The sequence below is a fragment of the Strongylocentrotus purpuratus genome, unplaced genomic scaffold, assembly GCF_000002235.5.
Source record: "Strongylocentrotus purpuratus isolate Spur 01 unplaced genomic scaffold, Spur_5.0 spur5_scaffold_4, whole genome shotgun sequence".
Classification (NCBI taxonomy): Eukaryota; Metazoa; Echinodermata; class Echinoidea; order Camarodonta; family Strongylocentrotidae; genus Strongylocentrotus; species Strongylocentrotus purpuratus.
The window spans coordinates 3,691,721-3,716,428 of record NW_022145610.1 but is presented as its reverse complement, the minus strand read 5'-3'; the positions used below and the strand labels follow the sequence as shown (position 1 = coordinate 3,716,428).

At 36.6% G+C, this 24,708-nt stretch overlaps 1 protein-coding gene across 2 annotated transcripts in view; it reads right to left on the bottom strand.

Moving 5' to 3' along the window:
- Positions 1–3,607: 3,607 nt before the first annotated feature.
- Positions 3,608–24,708, bottom strand: part of LOC100892962 (GTPase-activating Rap/Ran-GAP domain-like protein 3) — a 40,274-nt gene continuing 19,173 nt past the window's right edge. The window contains exons 8-26 of one of the 2 annotated variants that reach the window (XR_004066363.1): positions 24,064–24,167; positions 22,911–23,025; positions 21,445–21,490; positions 20,868–20,974; positions 19,828–19,943; positions 18,674–18,784; positions 18,080–18,154; positions 17,571–17,634; positions 16,642–16,689; positions 14,877–14,975; positions 14,164–14,277; positions 12,962–13,125; positions 12,154–12,306; positions 11,671–11,737; positions 10,662–10,742; positions 9,805–9,923; positions 9,190–9,295; positions 4,349–8,377; positions 3,608–4,316 (exon numbers count right to left, since the gene is read on the bottom strand). Coding sequence is in view for 1 of the 2 variants with exons in the window: in XM_030997646.1 (XP_030853506.1) it covers positions 7,446–8,377; positions 9,190–9,295; positions 9,805–9,923; positions 10,662–10,742; positions 11,671–11,737; positions 12,154–12,306; positions 12,962–13,125; positions 14,164–14,277; positions 14,877–14,975; positions 16,642–16,689; positions 17,571–17,634; positions 18,080–18,154; positions 18,674–18,784; positions 19,828–19,943; positions 20,868–20,974; positions 21,445–21,490; positions 22,911–23,025; positions 24,064–24,167 (2,621 nt within the window). In the remaining variant the exon portion in view is untranslated. Of the gene's footprint in view, positions 8,378–9,189; positions 9,296–9,804; positions 9,924–10,661; positions 10,743–11,670; positions 11,738–12,153; positions 12,307–12,961; positions 13,126–14,163; positions 14,278–14,876; positions 14,976–16,641; positions 16,690–17,570; positions 17,635–18,079; positions 18,155–18,673; positions 18,785–19,827; positions 19,944–20,867; positions 20,975–21,444; positions 21,491–22,910; positions 23,026–24,063; positions 24,168–24,708 lie in introns of both variants that reach the window. The other variant, XM_030997646.1, reaches the window with a different exon arrangement.

The window sequence follows — 24,708 nt, the reverse complement described above, 5'->3', positions numbered from 1 at the left end:
GCTGCCTAAATTTGATACCTAAAATCTAACGTACACTCAAACCTGTCTTAGTGGCCACCTCTCTATAAAGACCACCTGTCTAATGTGGCCATGTTCATGTATCATGTTTAACAAGAGAAAGAGAGAGAGAGAAATGTGTGTTTTGGAACCTGTCTAGAAAGACCATCTGTCTACATTGGCTACTTTTTTTTCTGTTTCCAATGGGTGACCTTATTAGACAGGTTTGACTGCACTTTCAAAATCATCCTGTACAAAATCCCTAAAGAGTTCATGGGACAGAAATTGTGTGAAAATATACTTTCCTATTATTTGAGATCTGTTTACAGTACTCATGGAAATTGCGAAACTGTAAATGACTTTTGAATATAATTTGAAGTCAAAGGTTCGGGTGGAATTACATGGTATGCCCTTCATTGTGGATATGCAATTTATATTTCCTAAAATTTAAACTGTTCAGTGGTTCCTTGTAATAATGAATTCCATTATATCAACTTAAATTTAGTTGGCTCCACTTCTTTGTCTTTAAGATATCAATATAAGAAGGTCATTACCTTGGTCCCTATGAATTAGTTGTAATGACTTTCCATAGTATTCCCTTTTGCAGCCAACAATTACCCACTTCTTGTACTGGCCAAAATTAAACTGATTGAATTTTTGCGCAGCACAAAACTTACGACCAATCGGTACAAGGGTCTAAAAATCAGACAATAAATTAAAAGACCGCGATCGCTAAATTCGATTCGACAACTAACGGTCGTTATTTTCCCTCAAAAATACATTTCCAAGCTCTTTTGTTATAAGGGAAGTTCTAAATTAGTAATATCTTTCAAATGCCGTTGGAATTTAACCTTTTCATTGTTTTGGCCTGCAAATACGCCGTAGAACCTTAAAAGGGCAATCCAACCTTTGTATCAAGTTTATGTGTATGAACGGCAGGAATTAAGAGAAACGGACTGGCAAAGGTTTGAAATAAATCTGACCATATGTTATGAATGTTTGAATGATGAAATCACTACATCTGTATGCATGGGTGTCGATCCCGGGGGGGGGGGGGGGGAGGATGGGGGGATATATTCCCCCCAATATTTCAGGTGGGGGGGGGGGGGGATGGCCTGTACAATCATCCCCCCCCCAATAATTCACCATAACAAAAAAATGAACAGAAAAATTAATGATGAGAGCCCGATGAGAGTAGTTAATATACACATTTTGTTGTCTCATTTGCATAATACATACATATATACGAAGTAAATAAGACAACCGTATATGAGACAAGAATAAATTGAATTCTCGCTCATACGGCTTTATCAGGAATTGATGAATTTATTTAATTTGTTCAATCAACAGCATCATAGAAATGCAGTGCGCCAAATGCAAAGACGCAGCGTCAAAAAGCAACGAGCTAATGTTAAGCGCGAAGCGCAAAAGTAGCAATCTGCAATGCACATCAGACAATCCTGGACAGTGTAAACGTAGATGAACTCTGTGACGATTTCGTGATGAGATCGGAGACTAGGAGAAAGATTTTCAGATATTAATATGACTTATAAAAAAGTTCACTAGTTGTTATTTTGTTTCCGTTCACCCTTTTAAAAATTCACGTCATTGTATCTTAATTTTTTATTTTTTTCACTCATTCTATTCCTGATATTTCCTAAAACATTTTTCATTTTTGGAGAAAGATTATTATGTCACAACTTATTTGTGACACAACTTACTTTCAGTGGGGAAACTAAATTCAGACAAGGATTAATATAGAGAACATTACAACGAATCGTCTTCTTTCTCTAATAGTGAAAAGGACAAAGCTGTTAAAGGGGCGACTGAATTCAGACGTGGATTAAGAGTAATAACCAAATGAAACGTCAAAGTACACGATACAACTAATCGTCTTCTTTTACTAATAATTTAATGAACGGTGAAAGCTTCCGCGCTACGCGTAGAATGGGCGAAAATGAATACAGACAAGGATTAAGAGTAATAATTTATTGAAACGTTGAAGCTTCCGCGCTTCGCCCGGTAGGGGGGGGGGGGGGGAACTGAATTCATGAAGGACACGATACAACAAATCGTCTTCTTTCTTTAATAATGTAATAAAATGTGAAAGCTTCCGCGCTTCGCGCAGGAATGGGCGAAAATGAATTCAGACAAGGATTAAGAGTCGAGAATGCTACATAAAATCGTCTTCTTTCTTTAATAATCTACAGAAACGTCAGAGCTTCCGCGCTACGCGCGGGGGAAGGGGAGCTTGATTCAAACATTAAGGATTAAGAGTCGAGAATGGTACATAGAATCGTCTTCTTTCTTTAAAATCCAATGAAACGTCAGAGCTTCCGCGCTACGCGCGGAGGAAGGGGGAACTTGATTCAAACAAGGATTAAGAGTCGAGAACGGTCCAACGAATCGTCTTCTTTCTCTAATAATTTAGTAAAACGTCAAAGCTTCCGCGCTTCGCGGGGGGGGGGGGGGACTCCCCCTCCCTCCCCCTCCCTGCACCCAACCCCCTAGGGACCGCGCTTTGCGTAATTACTACCGCCCCCTAAAATGATATCCTGGCTACGCGCTTGAGAGGGGTGCAACTTGCCACACGCTTCTTCCTCTTGGTTGCTTTGATCCATTGCCGAAAATATTTTGGCACCTATCATCCCCCCCAACCACGGATACAAATCGACACCCTTGTCTGTATGAATTGCAATTTGGCCACTACAACTTGCCCCTTTATCGTGTACATAACTCGTAAGCGCCTCATTCCCTTGGGTACTACTCGAGATATATCATGGATAGAATATTAGTACAAGTCTTCCCAAGAAATGAACCTCCAAGGTCATACATTTGTTTTTGTGGGGGGGGGGGGGTGAGGAATGATATCTTAGTAATTTTGTGCGTTGGAAAAAATTGGAGAGACGTCCGCCAAAATATCACAGTGACATTACCAATTCGGCTACTAATTTGAAATCCTCTTACACATAATAATTACAACTTTCAAAAATCCATAACTTTATTATTTGTGAGATTTCGTTCAAACTTTCGCGAATCTGCTTCTCGAATTCTCCCGCTTTGTTTCAGTATGCTCTCCTTTTAAAGATACATTTTACTTTAATTTGAAAGGGGAATATACTCCTGGAAGCTATTAATTAGATTTGTACTAATAGGAAAAGAAAACGTTAATTTAAAACCCTCTAAAGTGTTGGAAGCTCCAAAATTTGGTGGCAAAATTATACTTAAACCATATCATGATGTGAAAGAGGATGTCATTTAAGGCACATTTCTGCAAGGATTTTCAAAAGAAATGTGTTTGAAGTCGAATAATACAAAATTCATGTTTTCTGCGTATAACAGAAAACCCATATTATGTATTCTTATTATCAATATTTATTTTCAAACACATTTTTTGGGGGAAAATCTTTGCAAAAGTGTGTCTTGAATAAAATCCTTTTTCACATTATGACACAAATTTAGTGAAATTTTGCCATCAAATTTTTGACGAATTTTGGGCTCCCATCACTTTAGAGGGGCTTTGAAAAGAAAAAAAATCGGAGACAGATGGGAAAAAACATAGAAACATAGACATTACTAGACAAAAAGAAAGACAAATTTAACCAGTATATCGTTTTATTATTCAGTACTTTTATTCCAAAGTTTTAGATTCAACCGTTTACACATAGTATATCAATTATAGCACAAGGTTTTGTGAAAAGCAAATTTACAGTCGTTGCTAACAACTTCGAAGATGAAAAAAAAATCGTACATACATTAAAACCGTGCATCATTGTGCATTCAAAACAAGGCATGCGCACATTAGCAATACAGATATCTTATCTATTTATACAAATAAAAATATGACAGATTATTTTACACTTTATTTACTTTGCTACAAGTACCATTGGATTAAAATCCTTGTGTACAGCTATATAATCTAGTAATTTACAAAGCTATAAATTCATCTCAAAAGAGTAGTACTCTATTTATAAATATGCCTCGGAATTTTTATATTCTCTGATAAACTCTTGAGATAAAATAGAATGTAATAATTAAAGTGTAGTACCGATATCAATTGCATCGACAGACCCAGAAATATATAAATCTTTCTTCAATAATATTTTCATTTGTAAGAGCTAGAATTATTTTCTACGAGTATAAAGACAAAAGTACAAAATTTACAAACGAGACTTCACAAATTTTTTGCTACACTTATAGAAACTACAGTACACAATGTAGCCATACGCAGACACACGTTTTGAACATATCATATATGTAACTGATACACATTTGAGAAAAGTATAAAGTTATGTCTTATCTACTACACAGCCAGTTACCTCTTATCTACTAGAACTACACAGCCAGTTACCTCTAACAAGGTCCGGGGCATAACCGAATGAGAAGTATTAGAAAGGCATTCGGCTGCATCTCTTTACCTGTTTCAATATTGAATCCAAACTGGAAAAGGTTGGGGGGGGGGGGGGCTAGGGAGGAATGGTGAAGAAGACACACTAAATAAAACTGACCGATCTACATATTAATATGAGTGGGTCATTGCATGCTGCACCCGAGCTCAGATCCTTGCTCGGGGAAAAAAATCATGACCCCGTACAGAAAAACTAAGAAGAATAGATCAGTTTACAAACATATTCTTATCTCTGCAGAAATAAGCATAATTATACGCTCCAGTGGTAAGTTGCTCTCAATGATCTCAAATCTTATTCGATGCTTTCCAGACCTAGGAACACAAGTATTTGCAACCTGCATTGTGATTTCATTAAGATAAGACAAAGAAAGTGAACATAATATTTCTTTAACTATATACGTTTAGATATATCTGTGAAATTGTCTCATGCGAGATAAACTGGTATAATCTTTGTAATTTTGTTCTCTGATTTCGTTAGTATAAAACTGAAAAGGCAAACCTTACATGTGTCCCATCCGCCTATTACATGTCCAGTTTCAACAGCAGATTGTGGAGAAAAAAGAGATGAAGTTACCCTTGAAATTTTGGGTTTAAAAAATGGCTACTTTTCCAAATTTCATGAAATTTTAGGCCGAGGTCACATCTATCTCTGATTGATTATAAAGACATGAACAATTGCGCTTCTAAAGATCTTGCATTTTGGGCCGAAAATGGTAAACTAACGCCTCCAGATTTTGTCGAAATCGTTGTTTTCGCAAATTTCACGAAGTTTGCTCCAACAATTTTACTTTAAATAAATAGGCGTTGCATTCCCTCCCAGATTGATGAAAAACGTGAAAAAATGCCTTGCAATTTTCGTCAAAAGTTTTTCCAATTTTGTTTCTGAAATTTGCTCAAACCGTCGTATTTTAAATAATTTAGCGTTCTATAAATCAGTGAACTTAATGGATCAGGTCCAATTTAAACTCCACAATTAAACAAGCACAGACCTTCTTACTGATATATCTTAAAGTTGTAAAGAAGATGTATTTCTAATGCAATATGCTACACAAAGAATTTGTTTGACTTGAATAACAACAAAAAAGGGGAAAAGACTAGTGAAATTTCTTCGATTAAGCAAAAACACTAAGTTTTAGCCGGATGCCCCTGATGAAAGAAATAACAATTGAGGTAGTGTGAGAGTGAACTCGTCTCATTACATGCTATTCTCAAAACAATCTATTTTCAATCGTAAAGTTACCTAGATAATGCAAAATTTATTTTGTTGATATTTGATAAAGAGATACATGTGAATTGCATCCATAAATCCTCGTTTTAAATAGATATAACGCGGGAAACCACGACAGAATATATTTTTAAGGAGAATGTAAAGTGTCAACACACTTCAAATCATGATTTATCGTTTATGGTCGCGCCAAGACAATCACGCTTTTGCCCTAACATGCTTAATCCACCCCCATTGAACATTGCTGTGACGGAAAAGGCCAAAGCCTAAAGATAATCAACTTGTGAATATAAATGAAGACCACTTCATTGAATGCACTCTGTTGCTTTAATTTAGATTTGTAAAGTCGATGTTTTCTGCACTTTCTAAATTCAACTTCAAACTTGATCCCGTATCAACCAGCTCATGAAATAGTGTACAAGCAAATCAGATTATAATAAATCGAACATAAACACAAACATGAACCAAAAGACGTACACAATATCATTACATAGAAAGTACAGATATTAAACGTAAATATGATGATTCCACTGCCATAAATTCTTAAACCATTATTATTGTGTACAGTAAAAACCTGTCTATATCGACCACCCATGGGAAAAACTAATGTGGTCTTTGAAGACAGGTTCCTTTAGTACATGTTTCAATAGGGAATATTTTTCAAGGGAACAAAAAGGGTGTTCTTTGTAGACATGTTCCTTTTGTACAAATTTCAATAGGAAACCATTTTCAAGGGAAACAAAAAATGTGGTCTTTGAGGACAGGTGGTTACTAAAGCAGGTTTGACTGTATTTATCCAGACGATGGAAAGGGGAAATACTGAGAATATGATGAACTTTTCTGTTGTATTATATCTTTTCAATGTCTTTTTCATTTTACGATTTTCTCCAAAATACAACATTTTTATAATTATCGTGTACATATGTAAATCATGTAGGATTGGTTATCCTAATGTTACGATTTCACTTTCTGGTGCCATCAATAACAAAACATAGGCCTCTCATATGTATGCAGCATGAAATACATACATTTCAATTCATCTGTTCCTGCTTCAATAAAGAGAGAATTGAGCCACTAGTCATTTTGATAGGGTAGGGTTTCATTGATCCCACCGCTGCCACCGTGTTCGTAACCAGTCAGGGAGAATGACATATTTGGAGGGCAATGGGTTTCCTACACGTCTGACCTTAATGCCACGCTGCTATCGTGCTTCGGTGCTTAGAATCCATATTCTTTTAACAGCACGATAATAATATTTCTGTGCGTTGTACATGCACAGGATCAGAAAACCAATTTACCAGGTCAACCATATTTTATACAAATTATTGTTTTAAGGGTGGCGTGGATTGTCGATTCTGAGGACTCTTTTGTAGGTCATCTTGATATAATGTGCTCAACCTATGGTCAACATATGTGCAAATGATTTTCTTTAAAATGTCCAGAGAGTGACAGATTAAGGGAAATTGAGAGAAAGAGAGGAGAGAGAGATTAGAGAATAGGGTAAAGAGAAAAAGACGGAGGTGGAGTTAATAAATTGGAAGAGAGGTGAGGGAAAGGGGTACATTGTGATGTTATTTCTGGGCATTGATTCAGAGTGTTATGTTGAAGGGGCATAATCATAATTAGGCCTGGCTTACAATGGCATATTCATCAAAGTAACAGCACGATATAAATCCATATAAAGACAACAACTTTGCAACATCGTTTAAAATATGGGCAGTGGAAACGGCCCATCGTTTGTTCAGTCAACATGCATAAAATCATAATCATAAACATATTACTTTAGTACACTGAAACTAGTACTTCGTTTTACTATCATTTCAAATCAATATCGTCATCATCAACAGAAGTGGATAAGGCGAACGGGCTCGGTGGGTGACCGTTGGTTGACTTTCCATTCGATGGGAGCTCGAGAAAGACGGATCCACCGTCTTCGGACTGGAGCGAGGACGTGTTGGAGGCTCGATCAGCCCGAGGCGAGTGAATAAAACGCCCCAACAGCTCGGCTCTCATCTCTGCCTCTGACTGCTGCGATGCCGTACTCCCTGTGCTGCTAAGACGTTCGGCCAGTGGGCTTCGCGGAGGTGGGATAAACTCGAATCCGATGTCACTCTCACTCTGGTTATTCTTGTTGTTATTGTTGTTCTCGATGTGTATTGGGTAAAAGACCGAGTCCGACTGCGTGCTCGACGTACTTGACGTGAAGCGCGATCGCCCACTTGCGCGTTTGTTTGGCTTCCCGAGGAGCTCTGCGCGTGCGTCGTTGTCCGCTTTCGTTGAATTCTGCTGTCGTCTGACCATCCGCGGTGAGCGGAGGCAACCGAATTTGTGCCGGCGCGTTTCCGCGGAGTCCCCGCCTTTGCTTGGCGAGGACCTTCCAGGGAGGGAGTCCGTCGATTCGAAGGAGAAGTCTGATTCGGAATAGCCCGAGTCCGAGTATTCTTGAGAAGGTCTAGGACCAGCCTTGACCTTGGATAATGTTTGTGGAGGTAATGACGTCACTGGGACGGTTACAGTCGTGAGGATTTCCGATTCCACTTCCTCCTTTGGAGAGGAGCCCGAAGAAATCCGGAAACGCCGAACAGGTGTCGGTGGAGACTCGGCAATGTTGACGAGAGGTGAGATGAAGGAACGAGGTCGGCAGTTATTGGTGGGGTTTGGCAGTGGTCGTTCACTCATTTGCCCTACCAGACTGATTAATGGAATCTTGTAGATCCTAACTGCAGCGCCCGAGAAAGGACCATATGCTGAGAGATAGAAATAAAACAGATGTTAGCTTCTCATCATCTGAATACCTTATGTCAAAATTTCTCCTAAATATCTATTAATATACCTTCCGCAGGACCTCCTAATCTTTGAAAGTGCTGGTAATCTCCAGCAATACGAATTTACACTTAACAAGATGGATGCTAAGAAAAATGTCCCCTTGAATATGCTCAGGAAACTACCTTTCAGAACAACAACACTCTTGATACCCCCCCCCCCCTCCCCCGGTAGAAGTTGCCCGATGTGATGTTTTTTTTTGTTTTGTTGAGGTTTTACAGAGGCAGATGCTATGGAATAGTTCTTCACGGTTCACATTCAGATCCGTTTATTTACCATTTACAAATAATCATACAAACAAACTTCCATCATCAAAAGTGATAAAACCATGTCAATACTATGCAGTTTTAACGCTCAAAACAGCTAATGATTTTACAAAGGTATGTTACTCGAGAAACTTTGATGTAAATGGGTACCTGGCAGGAATTAATTCCTTGAAATGCTAGAGCGCCGTAATGGCAGCTCGGCTAAAGTCAGGATAATAATCTCCAAGTTTGGAAGCGCTTAGTGTTTGTAATAAGCGCTATATAAAAACTGAGTATTACATTATTTTAAGCATCACCGATGGAGAGCCACACAAATACTATCCTTTAATCCTACCATAAGGATTTTGTGGGGGGGGGGGCGACGGGAGGGACATATTTAAAAGAATTTGGCAGTGTTTTCCTGCAAAAAATATTCAAAGAGAGAGAGAGAGAGAGAGAGAGGGGCAAACAGAGGTGGCAGGTTAACTCACTTTGTGGTGGTGATGTTGGGCTGGAGAGTGGACTGAATGCTCGGACTGGCTCCTTGGGGCTCGGTTGAAGGACGTCCATACCCATCGATGTAAAGTACATGTCGCACTGTAAAATAAATCAAACAACGATCTCATGGTTGGCATTGAATAACTCTTCATTTTTTATACCAATCTTTGTTTTCCTGTCAATTATTGGGAATATATTGTATTATTTTATATAATTTTGAATAATTTAACTCGTTGTATGTATTATTTTTTCGACTGTTCAGTTTTACAAAGAATTTTCTTTCTTAAACCAGAATAAATGAATGACTGACTGACCTAGACTGACTGACTGACTGACTGACTGAATGAATGCTTCATTGACTGACTGACTGAATGAATGTATGACTGACTGACTGACTGACTGAATGACTGAATGAATGAATGAATGCTTGATTGACTGACTGAATGAATGACTGACTGACTGGCTGACTGGCTGACTGAATGACTGACTGTCTGACTGACTGACTGACTGACTGAATGAATGAATGACTGACAGACTGACAGACTGACTGAATGACTGACTGGCTGCCTTACTGACTGACTGAATGACTGAATGAATAAATGAAATACCTTGGATGTGATAAGGTTGATTCTAGGCATGGTCATCGTGTGAACCAGATTGCCATTGACGACTAGACGAATCTCAACAGAGTCTGGAGTAAAGGCTAGGATGTAGGGAAATGCGCATACTGCAAAAGGGAGGAAAATAAGATAAAGTATATATACAATGTTAAAATTAGCTACAATATTTGTCTATTCTATCAGTGACATGATATATATTGAATGGAGAGAGGGTTATGGAGAACAAAATCCACGAATCCTTTCATGTGATGGCACGGATTTAATTTTAATTATTCATTATATTTGTCAAATCCACTGATATTTAATATATTCTTTTTTATTTTTTCCATTTTATGAGCAAGTGAGTGTAAAATATGCTTTGCCTCATGAACAGCACATAAGAGTTAGAAGATTTCGGCATTTTTATTTTCCTTACGAAGGGTAGGCTATCTTTGGTATTTATCTAAATTTATAACGTCTGTGGCATATGCCCCATGACGTTAGAGTTATGTGTCTAAACACTATTAAAGATCACATCCGAACTGAAAATGAAATGTGTGAAATATATTTCAACAAGCCATAGATTACAATAATATCATTTATATGCCATTTTAGTGTCTGTCAGAGGAATATCAGCTCTCTGAAAACTCAAAATCTAAAGCTTTGAAGATCTGAAGCTGTCGACCTAAAAAACTTGCTATCAACGTGATGACATTATCTTAATATGTGGAGTATGTATATTCACAATGAATTTGCATTGATTAAGCACATCTCATCGCATTAGCTATAAAGGAGAACCGATCGGATCCACATGTTATGTCGTCACTGTAACTTCGGCAAATAAATAGTCATTAGTAGATATTTACCTATAGCCTTTGGAGCCGAGTTCCAATGCATGTCAAAATCCGAAGAAGCCTCGCCATTCAACCGTCGAAATTGCGATATATCTGTATGAAGGAAGAAGAGGGGTCGCTCTTTAGTTTCAAGAATTAGTAAATAAATTAGCCCTAAAGAAGAAGAAAGCAGGAAATGGGCCCTGTCTTACAAAGAGTTGATATCAAATGCAACTATGTACATAAGAGATATGAGACTGCAAACTTGCGATTGATTGGAGGATTCGCGATTAATTTGGATCAATCGCAACTCTTTGTAAAACAGAGCCCTGACAGAAAGCGCAAGCTGCTTTGGAAACTGTTTCATCATTGTGTAAAATGTATTGCTTATGGGAATCACTACCATGTTATCTTGGACAAAGATTTAATTGTTAGGCAATAAAACATCACTCATTATCAAGCTATGTCGAGAGCTCAAGTGAATATATTATTGTTTAGAAACAACTTGGGCATGTTGAGTTCACATATCTTTTTAAAACAGGAACTACAAAGCTTTTATTCAGGAGGAATATAATACGAATGCAAGACTCCGTAGCCCAAATTCATACAACCTTGCCAATTTAGTTGTGAACTCATGACATAGGCTATACTGCACAGTTGGTAGACCTCTAGGCGTTAAGGAATATATGCCCTGAACTATTAATTGTCAAATATTAAGGTCTCGATGTAAACTGGTATAGATGCCAATTTATGTCATGCTTATGAACGATTGGATGAATTATGCTTGATGTAAAATTAACTACACAGGAATTGAGTTGTTGTTGTAATATAGCTCATGAGTTGTACGACAAATGCTCCGTTCACTGATAGAATTCCCAAGTTGAAGCCTGAATGCAGCCTTATACCTCACAGTAAATCCAAACCAGACCTCAAATACGTTAAACGCATTTGCAATCTATAAGCACTATAATCTTTGGCGCAAGAAAGCCCAGGATAAAGCGGTGATATTCCCATGTAACATCTAGAGTAGATATGAACTTACGATTGTAAGAGAGAAGCACTTCCGGTTCATCGTCTTCGTAGATATCAACAGCTGACACTAGAGTAACCTATTCAAGCGAGAAGAATAGATCAATGCATCTTAAACATCAGGAAAGGCTGTTTATATAGCAAAAGATGTTCTGCATATTAATATGAAACACCATGCTGTATAAAGGACAGGGAAAGTTGAACTTGAGTTTTGAGGGTGTGTTGAGAAGTCAACCCTCAACTGTAGATTGTATGTCAATTGTATTTTACCTTGTAAGAGCTATTCACAGAAGTAGTGTTTGATGCTCATATTTTGAGCAAAGTTCAATTCAATACAAAGTAAGATTAGTATTACGACATGGATGATGGCACTACTGACATATGAAATACATTATTTTTTGTGACCTATACAATTTAAACAATCAGTTGGCGGGATAGTTGAATATCATGAAGTGCGCATCGGACTTGATGCGAAATTAGCAAGTATTGTTCTCACCTTGTTCGCGTCGACGAGGTGCAGTCGGAAAGTGTCGCCGTTCTTCTCGTTGATGAGGTCGTACTGATGTCGGTATCCGACTACGATGTGGTTGTCGCCGTGCCCTCCGTCGATCAGGCACATCGGATTGGGTACATCGCCCGCAGATAGCTCCTATCAAAATAAGATTAGAATACTCAAAGATAAAATCATACTCGACAGATATTTAACTTTTAAAAAAATCTTACTTTCCTATGAAATTAATACATCTTTTGCTTCTCCATTTTCTTTCCTTTTCATTTCCCTTTTTAATGCGCATAGATTGAAGCAAAGAGTAGGCATATCTACAAATATATCTTTCTATAAAGTATCTATCTATCTTATATTCCTCACCTTGAGAATTGAAAGCCTCTTGCCTCTCTCTCTTTCTTTTTCCTTTCCTACTCAATCTTTCTCCCCCACTGTCTCTCTACCTCTATATCTGTCTTTACCTTCTCTTTCTCATCCAGGTGTAATGAAAGCCCACCATGGTGCCATTATCATCAGTAGCCCTGCACCAGGAATAGCATGCAGCTGACCCTCTTCCGTCCCAGGGTCTTCGGCTCCCCTATCCCCTCTCTCTCTCTCTCTTTCTCTCTCTCTCTCTCTCTCTCCAATGCCCTCTCCCTCTCTTTATCTGTAGCTCCCTCCCACTTTCACTCTCTCGCTCTCTCTCTCTCTCTCTCTCTCTATCTCCATCCCCTCCCCTCTCCTCCCCTCCCCCACCTCCCCTCACCTCTCATCCCCTTCCCTCCACTTTCTTCAATGAAAATCCTACATCGATCCTCACCCTTGTAAACTGAAACCCTTCTACTGTGTCTGTATCCGCGGCCTTACACCAAGCGGACCATGCAGCATTGTGTTTCCATGTCATCAGGATCATCTTCTTCCCCACAGCTATCACCATCCGAAGATGGCTTCCTCCAGGCCGGCTTACAGAGAACAGGTGGCAGCCTGAAAAAATAGAATATCAAATCCAGTTACGTGTCGGTGAAATACATAATTGTTTGTTTGTTTGTTTGTTTGTTTTATTTATTCACCATGTAAAATAATTATTGTTCACAGAAAATACAATTCAGTAGGTTACGTTGAGATATAATACATAGTAGGAACAGATATAAACAAAAAATGTTCGGAGCGCAACCTCCCCAAGATAACATAGCTGATAATAATTAGGTTAGATAGAACATGGCCTATAATAAGACATTCTGTCGTTACAAAAATAAAAAATAAAAACAAAATAAATGTTTAAATAAAAGCATTGTGATACAGATGATCTTGCGTTATGGTAATGGACTTGCATTTACGACTGGGTTAAAGTGATTTTGAATTGTTTGTTGCGCATTAGATTGATTGAAATGGCCAGGAGAGAAACAAACAATTAAGTAAATGAACAAATCTCACTGAAAATCACATTCACTGAGAACCACACAATATTGTATTCAATGATAATGAGCCCGCATGTTATACATGAGCCATTTGTTGTCAGAAAAGTGATGTCGATATTTTTCTTACATTTCTCATTATTTAGCAATTATAGGCCTACATCTTCTTAAAATAGTGTAGCAGATAGGCCCTATCATTAATTTGTACTCTTGAACATTCAGTGTCATAACTTTTGTTTGATTTTGTTGTTAGTTATTTTTCCGTAATTACAAGGACTCACGATTACATTTAAGTACACTTTCAATCGACATACATAAACTGTATAAGGATGAACAAATGATCATTCATCGTAAATCTTTAGAAACGTTACGAGCTACCAAAACCATATTCAATTTCATTATTACTTGCTCTTTTAATCCGACAACTTATACAAATGAGGAAGAGAAAGTGAACGACTGACATTAATTGGAAAAGAAAAAGAATACATTCTCACTTCTGTCATGTAGACAACATTTTTATGGGGTGCAAGTATTTATAAAAGTGGGAAGCACCAACGTTTATTAACCTTCAGATTGTTGAAATATGTATTACGTCCGATGTGCTTACCTTTCGATCTCTCGATCTTGTGATTCCTACAGTCGGACTTTGTTCTGATCAAGCTCTCATTCTCCTGCCCTTCAAAGTCTGATAATCTGAAGACATAGATCCGACCATCTTTGCCTAAAGAGGAAAATAATACCACGATATCAAATTAAGAGACAGCGGCAATTCCGGTATTGAACTGCACCAAACGCAGACAACATGTCTTTTATGACATAATTGCACACGACATGCCCGCTGCTGCGACAGAAAAAAAGACGATATCCCTCGAATTATTTGTACGCTGAAACGCCCATAGCACATCACGTGATCAAACAAATTTTGTTTGTTTATTTGATTTTCTTTCTGTATTTTTCAACTTAATAGAAAGTAATATACAAACTCGGTACATATATATATCATTTTAAAAAGTAAAACAAAAACCATATGTAATCATATCTAAATATAAATCAATTAAATAATGATACCTTAAAACTAAAAATGTAGTTGATAAATCATTTCATTAAAACAAAAATTAAAAAAAACTCTTCTACTAGAAGAGTAAACCCTTGATTACTTTCAACTACTACCCTACTTCAAACTATACTTGCAGTACACAAAGCAATTGTTTGACACAGGAGGCACCTGCAGATGTAATAAATCACCTTTTTTCTTTGTCAATTGTCCTATTATTGAAACTTCACAGAGCCATAGAATTAGAATATAGTTACTATGGTTACCTTTGTCTGCTCGGGCTAATAATAGCCCATGAGCTTCTACCACGCTGAGCTGTTTGAAAGCCACCGTCTTATCGAAGATCATGCGAGGACTTAGCCCCTCTGTAACAAAGATGGAAGTAGTTCATGTTTAAAAACAGAAAAAGACTCTAACTTTTTTTTAAAGGGGAATACCGAAGAAAACAGAAAAATGGTCGAATCATACACCCTTCTCAAACTTAGTGCATGCATAACACAACATCGTTTAGTTTATCACATTAGAAGGTTGCGTTTAGGAGAACGACTACTTTGAAAATCGTATTCTAAACCATGTTTGATCGATAGGTTCCGCGAGAATATTAAGGCCCGATTTGATGGAGAGTCCATCCATATAACTAAGTTGGTTTTAATAAAAGCAGAAATATGACAGAAACAACTTTATTAGTGAAACGTTTACCAATATCCGATTGAAAATAGGAAAGTTATGAATTATTGTCATCAGTGAAACACAAATTGTTAACACAGTGACATATCTTGCGAGCTCCTTTCCTATTTCCTCTTCCTTTGCTCTGTACAAACAAAAATCATAAACTTTAATTTTCTTGATGACGGATTTATTTTTTATTCAATACAAGGGTTGTATAAAATACAAATTTGCGATAGTTATATATAGGGTAAATGTATGATTGAAAGTTAAGTTTTTATGAAGTTTATTAGTATAGGCCAAATGGGAGGGGACCTCGCAAGTAACGTCAGATTCGCCCATTTGTGTTTGATTAATTGCAACTTCAAACATTCACAATCTTCTTATTTGTAACCAGTTTCTGCTCAAACTTTCACTAACCCGTTTCTTTTATTTATCGGTTTCTTTTAAGAATAACTTAATACCAGGGTGGACTTGCCTTCTAAGGATAGACCCTTTTGAATTTTTTTGATTTAAAGAATCATTAAATGTGTGTAGTGTATTTAGAGGCCCACTTCAAAGGGTACAGAATAGCGCTGCTCGGCTTGTGACTCTCTCGCGTAAATCAGAGCACATAACTCCAATATTGAACTCACTACATTGGCTTAAAATTCACCACCGCATATCCTTCAAAATTCTTCTCCTGTGCTACAAAGCTATCAATGGCTTAGCCCCCTCTTACCTTTCCGATCTCATATCCTTACGTTCCCGTACGTCGTCACGAACACTTCGTTCATCTTCCACATTACTGTTAACACCTGGACCCCGCACTAACACCCGGTATGGTGACCGCGCCTTTTCAGTTATTGCCCCCGCTCTCTGGAACAAACTGCCCGCCTTTATTCACTGCGCCCCCTCTGTATCTCAATTCAAATCTCTACTCAAAACCTATCTTTTCAAATTGTAAATTGCAGTTGTGCGTCGGTCAATGGAGGTGCGCACCATATTTGTCTTTATTTAGTTGATTGCCACTGTTTTTCTTACCTTATCTATGTTACTTTTGTATTTTTGCTTTTTCTTCTAATTTAATTCTACGGGTTATAGTCTTCTCTTAATCAGAACACTGTGCGCTTAGAAACATCAGTATTAAGCGCCTAATAAATGTTATGTATTATTATTATTATTAGAGGCAAAGAGTTTGTTGGTCTAATTATGATACAGACTTCGCATGAAATCAAACTAGACAATAACAGGGAATCTCCTTTAAGAACTACAATTTGCTGTAACTCCCAGCAAAAATTCTTCATTAAGACGTCTCTGCACGTCGCTTCCTAAGATTTCTGGGTGATATTATGTTTCAAAATGAGACAAATAAGCTTCACTTACCCTCGATTATGAAGACCCCTGATTCCGTTCCAACTATCAGCTTGTCCCCTGAAGAGGGAAACAACGAGACAAATTTTGACATTTCCTCCAGCGAATGTCAAAAATCCATTAAAATGATATCTTTCATGTTTCAGAGATGCACAATGTTTCAAGGCTAGACATGAGCTAAGATATTTTATCAGTGATGAAAGATAACATTTTTTTTAGGAAACCTGACTCGAAGAGAATCAAAAGAGTTTGTTTTTTTCATTAACAAAGTAGCATTTGGGCACATGCTAGGTTTCATATTACGACCGCTCACACAAGTTCCGTTTAGAAGATCGTCTGGTCGAAAATGTAATTTACAAAAGTAAAACAGCTCGTTTAATTGACCAATAAATTGGAAAGTTAGTTGAAATTTTAATTTCTTGGAAAACATTTCTTTAGAACCACCAAAGATTATTTAAGAATTTGGATTGAGGATTTTAAAACTCTCAACTATTATCATTCTATAGAAGTTTTTAAATCAATAGGACATTTCACAAAGCTTTTAGAACTGACATAGATGATAAGACATGTTGATATATATTTGTTTCAACTTATTGTATTCCACACTCTAGAACCCAAGGATGATTATTCGGAGACAGGTTGTACGTTATGACGACAGGCGCTCGTTTTTGCGAAGGTTCATAATTCCGAAAATTAAATAGGAAATTTAACAATACTTTACTATTTCCTTAAGACATGTTTTGCTTATTTTTGTTACATAGGTTCGCAATATTAAGAAAACGATGCAGTGGACGATTTCATTTTCGGAATGATTATGAACCAACGCAATTAATGCAATATGTTCCATTTTTGGAAGTACGAATCCAACTCTATTACAAAAACAGTATCTTCGGAACGGATAGAATACTTATTATGAATGAAAGCTGAAACTATAAACATACCCCATGAATCTCCGCAAACAATCTCGAACAGAAAGTCATTCTGGATGCATTGCGGTTCCCAAGGCTGAAGTAGAGAGAACCAAAAATAAAATTAATTTTTTTAATTTTTTTTTTTAAAGGTTTTCATTATTCGAATTCTGTAAATTATAAAGATTGAAGCTTGTGTTAGAGGCTTTAGTAGTAGTGCAGACAAGAGAAGATATTTATCGGACGGAAATGTAAAAATCGAACGAAAAGAGGAAAAAGGAAAAGAGAGAAAAAAAAACACACATTAATGTTGAGAAAGACCACAGCTGAAAAAGAAGGGGGAAAAAGAGAAAGAAAAGCACCTCCACACAAAATAACAATATAGGCTTCGAATGTAGGGCAACGGGTGGCGAATAATTGGTACTTAACATTCGTATAAAAGAAAGAAAAAAAGAGAGGTAAATGATAGTAGAGAGAGATAGGGAAAGAAACAATAAAGAGAGAATTATTGAATTTCACCGTCATAATCTTAATAATCTTACCTCTCTTTTGAGTAAACTCGTCGATGCAAGGCTTGTGGGGGCATCCCCCTTCACGATAGTTTTGAGTTTAAGAATCTGATAAGAAATTTAAAAAAAGAAAGACTGCTTTTTAAAAAAGAGAAACATTAGTTATGGCACAAAGAACTTACTTGTTATCGGCATCCCGCATTGGTCTATAAGCTATCTTCATATCATTTATGCTATTTATTTTATCATAGGACCACTTCGTGCAATTTCAAAATGTTAATAGATAGAAAATGGATATTTAAGGGCTCTAAAAGACTACGAAATAACATAATTTGTCCTCTCTTTCACTACCAATCTCTCTGTATCTTGGCATTCACACCCTCTTTCTATTTCCTTTCTCCCTCTCCCTCCCTCTCTGTCTTTCTTTCTCTTACTCCTTCTCACGCTTGTTGATCCCATCTCCCCAAGACTCTCTCTCTCTCTCTCTCGCTCTTATTGTCCCCGTCCCCAAGACTTTCTCTCTCTCTCTCTCTCTCTCTCTCTCTCTCTCTTTTTCACTCACTTTGACCCCTCTCTCACACTCTCCCCCCACCACTCTCTCCCTTTCTCTCTCCTCAAGTCACTGACCTGTCCGATCTTGACAAACTCTGCTTGTCTGGCTTCTTCTTTCTTACTTCTCCAGCCCCAGACGGGGTCAGGGATGACGTCACTGAATGACCTCTTGTTCAGCATGTTTTGCTGATGAAAATCACAGACAGAAAAGGAACAAGATTAAAAACATAGTCCCTCAAACTGATTTCTTCATTAATCTTAGTAATAAAGACAGCCAGGGTAAGGTTTCTCTTTTTATCGACAAACCGAATCGTGTATCTTGATTGCATCAGGAATATTCATGTACAATGTAGCTTGGTATAGGGCTTCAGTATAACCTGAGACGGCTTTTGCAACTGTCCTGTCCCAAACCTTTTTAACAATACCGGAAATTAAATTAGAGAAGCAGCGCTGGATAGAATATTCATCACCATTCTCATCTTAACCGCTGTAGATACACGATTGACACATTAGTTAAAAACCTAAGAATATCAGTAACTCACAACACTCTAACTAGAACAGAACAAGAAATGATGATAATTAATGATGATTAATGGTGAGTCCGTAAAGTGATCTACATAAACGCACATCCCAGTTATGCGTTTAAATCGTTGTGATGGTTTTCCCGAAACACAAATCAATAACTCCTATCATATCGGAGGTTAAAACATGGAGTGTATTTATTATAATGAACGAGGGGTAAAAAATGCGAAGTATCCGATTTCTCTACAAATATCTAACTCTTTATATGCCACACTGCCCTGTGCCACATTGTATTTATCACGGATTGATATACCAAAGGCTTCAAGATTGTTTCACTGTTTCCAGTGCAATTGTAATCTATACTGGGCCCTGTCTTTCAAAGAGTTGCGATTGATCCGAATCAATCGAAAGTCCTCTAATCAGTCGCAAGTTTGCAGTCCACTTTCTCTTATGTACATAATATTTGCGATCGATATCAATCGCAAATAAGTTGCGATCAATTTCAACTCTTCATACGACGGGGTGCGATATTTAAAGGGGTACCATCAAGACCGGAAGTAGATCATTTGGGGAAGCCATTGTGTAGTACAAAGCAATCCTTTTGTCTATTGGTGCCTGTCGTTTTGTGCAAAATTAGACGTGTGGCAGACAGGCGACTGTGTAATGAGGCGTAGAAAGCATTCGAAGTGTTAGACCTGGCTTCATACCTTATTCGTCTCTTGCATCATATCTTGTTGCAGGTTTTTGATAAGCATTTCCAATGTTCGTTGGCGCTTGTTGGCAAAGATAGGCGTGTTGAAGGCAGCTTTTTCCCCGTTAATGACTGCGGGTGAAATCAAATGAAAGATATTAACACAACCTTAAGGGGACACTTGGTAGTACAGAAGAGACACACTGATTGTACTTCGAAACCTACGACTTTTTGTTTGGTTAATTACTGTGGAATTCATTATTTCATATCTGGAACTAGCTTGGCCTATATGAATAAGAACGATATTGGTCTAGGAGTGGTATAGTATTATTATGAGTACATGTAGTGATCAGGTAGTAATAGTAGAAGTAGTAGTAGTAGTAGTAGTAGTAGTAGTAGTAGTAGTAGTAGTAGTAATAGTAGTAGTAGTAGTAGTAGTAGTAGTAGTAGTTGTTGTTGTAGATGTAGTAGCAGCAGCAGTAGTGGTAGTTGTTGTTGTAGATGTTGTAGTAGTCTTTGTAGTTGTAATAGTAGTAGTAGTAATAATAGTAGTAGTAGAAGTAGTAGTAGTAGTAGTAGTAGTGGTAATAGTAGTAGTAGTAGTAGTAGTAGTAGTAGTAGTAGTAGTTGTAGTAACACTAGCAGTAGTAGTAGTAGTAATAATAATAATAATAATAATATTAGTAGTAGTAGTAGTAGTAGTAGTAGAAGTAGTAATAGTAGTAGTAGTAATAGTAGTAGAAGTAGTAGTATAGTAGTAGTAGTAGTAGTAATAATCGTAGTTGTAGTATGTGTCTCTTTTCTATCGTGGTATACTGTCTCACATTAGAGGTTGATTGCAATATTACTATAACTCGATGTTCTATGCCATTCTAATCGGTTCTTGGATAGGTGGAAAAAAACCCGGATAAATCATAATAAATGGTTAAATAGTAATGACAACAATTCAGGAAGGGTTAGATAAACATTTCAGCGTAACAACTATTATTTTTTTCTTCATGTAAGCCCCCCTCCCCCCCCCCCCCCCCCACTCCCAAAGGGGGATCCTTAGCTTACGTTTGACGAGCAGGAAATCTCGGAAAGCCCGGTGATCGTCGAACACAGCAGGGGCAGGCAGCGGTGGACCAAATAAAGGCACTGACTCTTCAGAGTACACTCGTAACCTACAAACAAACAAATAAACAAAGAAATAAGTAAACAAAATAATCAAATTTAAAAAAAACATATCAAAAAACAAAACACGTATAAATACATGACTGATAGGGTAATTTTGATAACTTGAAGGATTGTGGTTGGAAATCAGATTCATATAACGTAACGTGTCATTCTAATGTTCGCAGAGACAAACAATCGTACAAGGCTACTGAAATCGCCTTAGTTTTTTTTTCCCGAAAGTCTTTGTCTTCCACTTGACTTAACAAAAAAACTTGTTTCAAGTAATGCGAAATATATATACATATTTGTATAATGAGAAATGAAATGGACCTTAACCTAAATAATTTTGCAGTAGTAATACAAACATGACAGCTAAGATTATGAAGGATTTTGTTATTAAGAAAAGTATTAACTAGTATATACTTTGCCATTAAAAAAAAGAAGAAAAACAGATTTGTAATCTACATAATAAGCTTACCTATAAGTATCTTCGTTCTTGTTGTATGTTACCAATGCAAATATGTCTGTTTTTATAAAAAGTCATCGTCAAGGAATATTCATCAAATAAGTCATCTTTCCTCTGAAACAGATTATGAACTTTAAAAATCTGTAAACAAAATTTAAGTTAAAGGCCTCGTGCTCTAGCCAGTCGCTTCATCTAGTCGAATGGTATATCACCGGTTTAAGTCTCATGCATGTGTCTGAATAATCTTTACCAAGACATTGGTCTACACTTGCCTCTCTGAATCCAGGTGTAGTAAATAATCACCTGATAGAAAGTATTTCCTTGATTGCCTTCAGCAACCCAAGGCAGCTTAGATAAAACCAAGTCCTAACTTTAGGTGCCTTGATCATCCCCTGGAATGGATATGAATTATCGTCATTACTCTATTCTACTTCTATTCATTAACGCAGTGAGGAATAGGTGATATCAGATAATACAAAGGTAAGTCTAATCCTGTTTTAATTTGTCGTACAGAGACGTATGCGGATTTTATTGTTAACGAATTTGTTGATCACAACTATAGAAAATTTTAACTCCTACCATATTTCAACCTGTTTTCCAATTTGAAGGAGCTTAATCATGTTAATAGAATTGTTAATATATTTTTGTATTTGCTAGACCTGACAATACATAATCTTGCTATCACTGTGTCTGAGATGTTTTTGTGTTTATACAGTCTAATACTTCCAATCAATTCGGACCTTAATCCAATGCGAAAACTCATTCCAAATGAAAAATGTATTTTATTCTGGGTTTCTTAAGTAATTGTTTGATTATTTGCAGGATATTAGCGTGGGGCCATTTTTCTGTAAACAACATGTTTTTCTTTTATAAATGTTATGCTTCCTGGGAGGAATTTCAATTATTTAAACATAATATGTGTGGCTTACACCCAGTAAATAAGATCGATTTTTTCATGTTTTTCTTTATCTGATTACAGCTCTTTATAACTTTGAGTGATTATACTGCACGGAATGTTATCCCCTGATTGATATATATCTTGACAGGGGGACAACAATTGAGGACATAGAGACAAACTTTGGTAAACAATATCACAAACAGAAAACTTGTATAGAGCCAGACCATCTTCAACTGGGGCGGAAATAGAGGGAGAAGGCGATTTTGGGGCATACTAAGAGGGGGGGGGGGTGTAGAAAATATGATAGCCTCGTTTGGGAGGTTTGTAATATACTTTTAAGACCTGAGCCTCCTCTTTCTGTGGCCGTCCATCCTCAACAACAACAAACTTAAAATATATATATATATATATATCTTCCCGATATTCTGACACTGACAGGCAAAAAATGAGAAAATGATAAACAATAATAAACAATAATAATACAATTTAAAAGATGGATAAATACATAAATGCATCAATCAATATATCAATAAAAATAAAAGATAAAAATACAAATGTGGGGTCATAGGTCAAAGGATACGTGTGAAGTGTGACCTGATCATCGAAGGCTTGAAGAAGACTTCATCTTCCGGGTCTTCGGCATCCATGAAGACAATAGTTACGATATCATTACCAACATGTCGTTTTCTCTCGACCTGCAAAATACGGATTATGAGAAGAAAACAACTTTATTGAAATGGTGTAGCATTGACAAAACTTGATCACAATCGAAAAAGAAAAAAAAATAAATAAATAAAATAGAGCATTTTCTAAAGCTCTTTGCATCACCCTTTGTAACGTCCAAACTTTAGAATCAGATAATACATGAGTCTAACATTTCTACAGGCAAAACATTTGGGTATTGAAATTGCCATTGATTTTTTCCTCAATCGCGTTGGTGAAATCAGCAAGATTATCACCAGATACCATTTTTTGAAGAATAATATTATGCTGGCAAATTAAATCATCTTATGATAAGGAAAGATATATTACACGAACAAAATTTAAAAAAAAGAACTTCCGGAAAAAATGGTTTGTGATTACCCAAATGTTTTTAAATGTTTTTGTAATACATAATTGGAATGCGAATCATGTTTTGCTATGATTATGTTCATCATTGTATATGACCGGTATAGATACTACTAATGATAATGATGATAGTTATTGGATTGATATAGCGGGTTTTCCAGAAGATACAAGTCCCTTAGTGTAAGGACAAATTAAAGATAAACTTGAGTTCTGGTAAAAAAAGAAAATGAATTCTCACAGAATCTAACGAAACTTACACTGAATGTTCAAGATTACAAATAAATGTCATGTGCCGAGCAATTTTGGAAGAAAATGTATACTGGCTGAGAAATGAGCATAGAAAGATAAGGAAATCAAGGTATAGTAGCCTCGACACCATTTGTGTTGTCCCATATACATCCTTATGTGTACAGTGCTTGTTTCTTTACCAAGACTGGGACAAGTTTATTATGATTTTGATGACTCCAGAACCTTGCAGTACACACCAATACTTACATGCTACATGATCAACTTTTTCTGATCCATTCCACACATTTTCTTTCACAATGCAATCGCATTACCAGAACTCACCTTTATCTTTAAGAAGAATTGGAAAAGTGTGTTTTAAGATATTCTTTGAAGAGCAATGGAAAGAAGAATCAATTCAAATGTAATTACTAATGTACCTGTTGTTTGTTATCTTTGGAATAAGGCAGCGAGGTAGATACGTGAAACATAACCTCATGTCCCTCGTACATAGTGTAGATTGATTCTGTACCCGTGGTGTTGTCTGGAAGAAACAATCAAATACATCAGTAAATAAATGAATGAATTACGAAAGAAATGAAGAAATTAATGAATAGTTAATACAAACTTTAATTAAAAGCTATTAATTGAATATATACATGAATAGAAAAATGAGTAAATAGATAAGTAGATCATTAAATAAATGAATGAATAAAGAATATTACTTAATAAAATTCATAAACAATGACATAAATTAATGAATAAAGAAAATTACTGAATAAATAAATAAACAATGATATAAATGAATAAAAATTAAAATAAAGTAAAATTTAAAAAAATGGTGAGAAAATTAAATAAAAAGATATATTTACTCATAAATTAACAAAAATTTAAAGAACACTCATTGACTTCATGAAGACATGCTGAAGACAGGCGCGTACGCAGGGGGTGTTTTGGGGGTTAACACCCCCTCCTTGAAATTTGTACGTGTATAAACCCCCCCCCTAAAAAAAAATCCCAAACCCCCCCCCCCCCCCCCCTTTGGGTTTAAAAAAAAAAAATTATTTAACAAAACAAAAATTAAT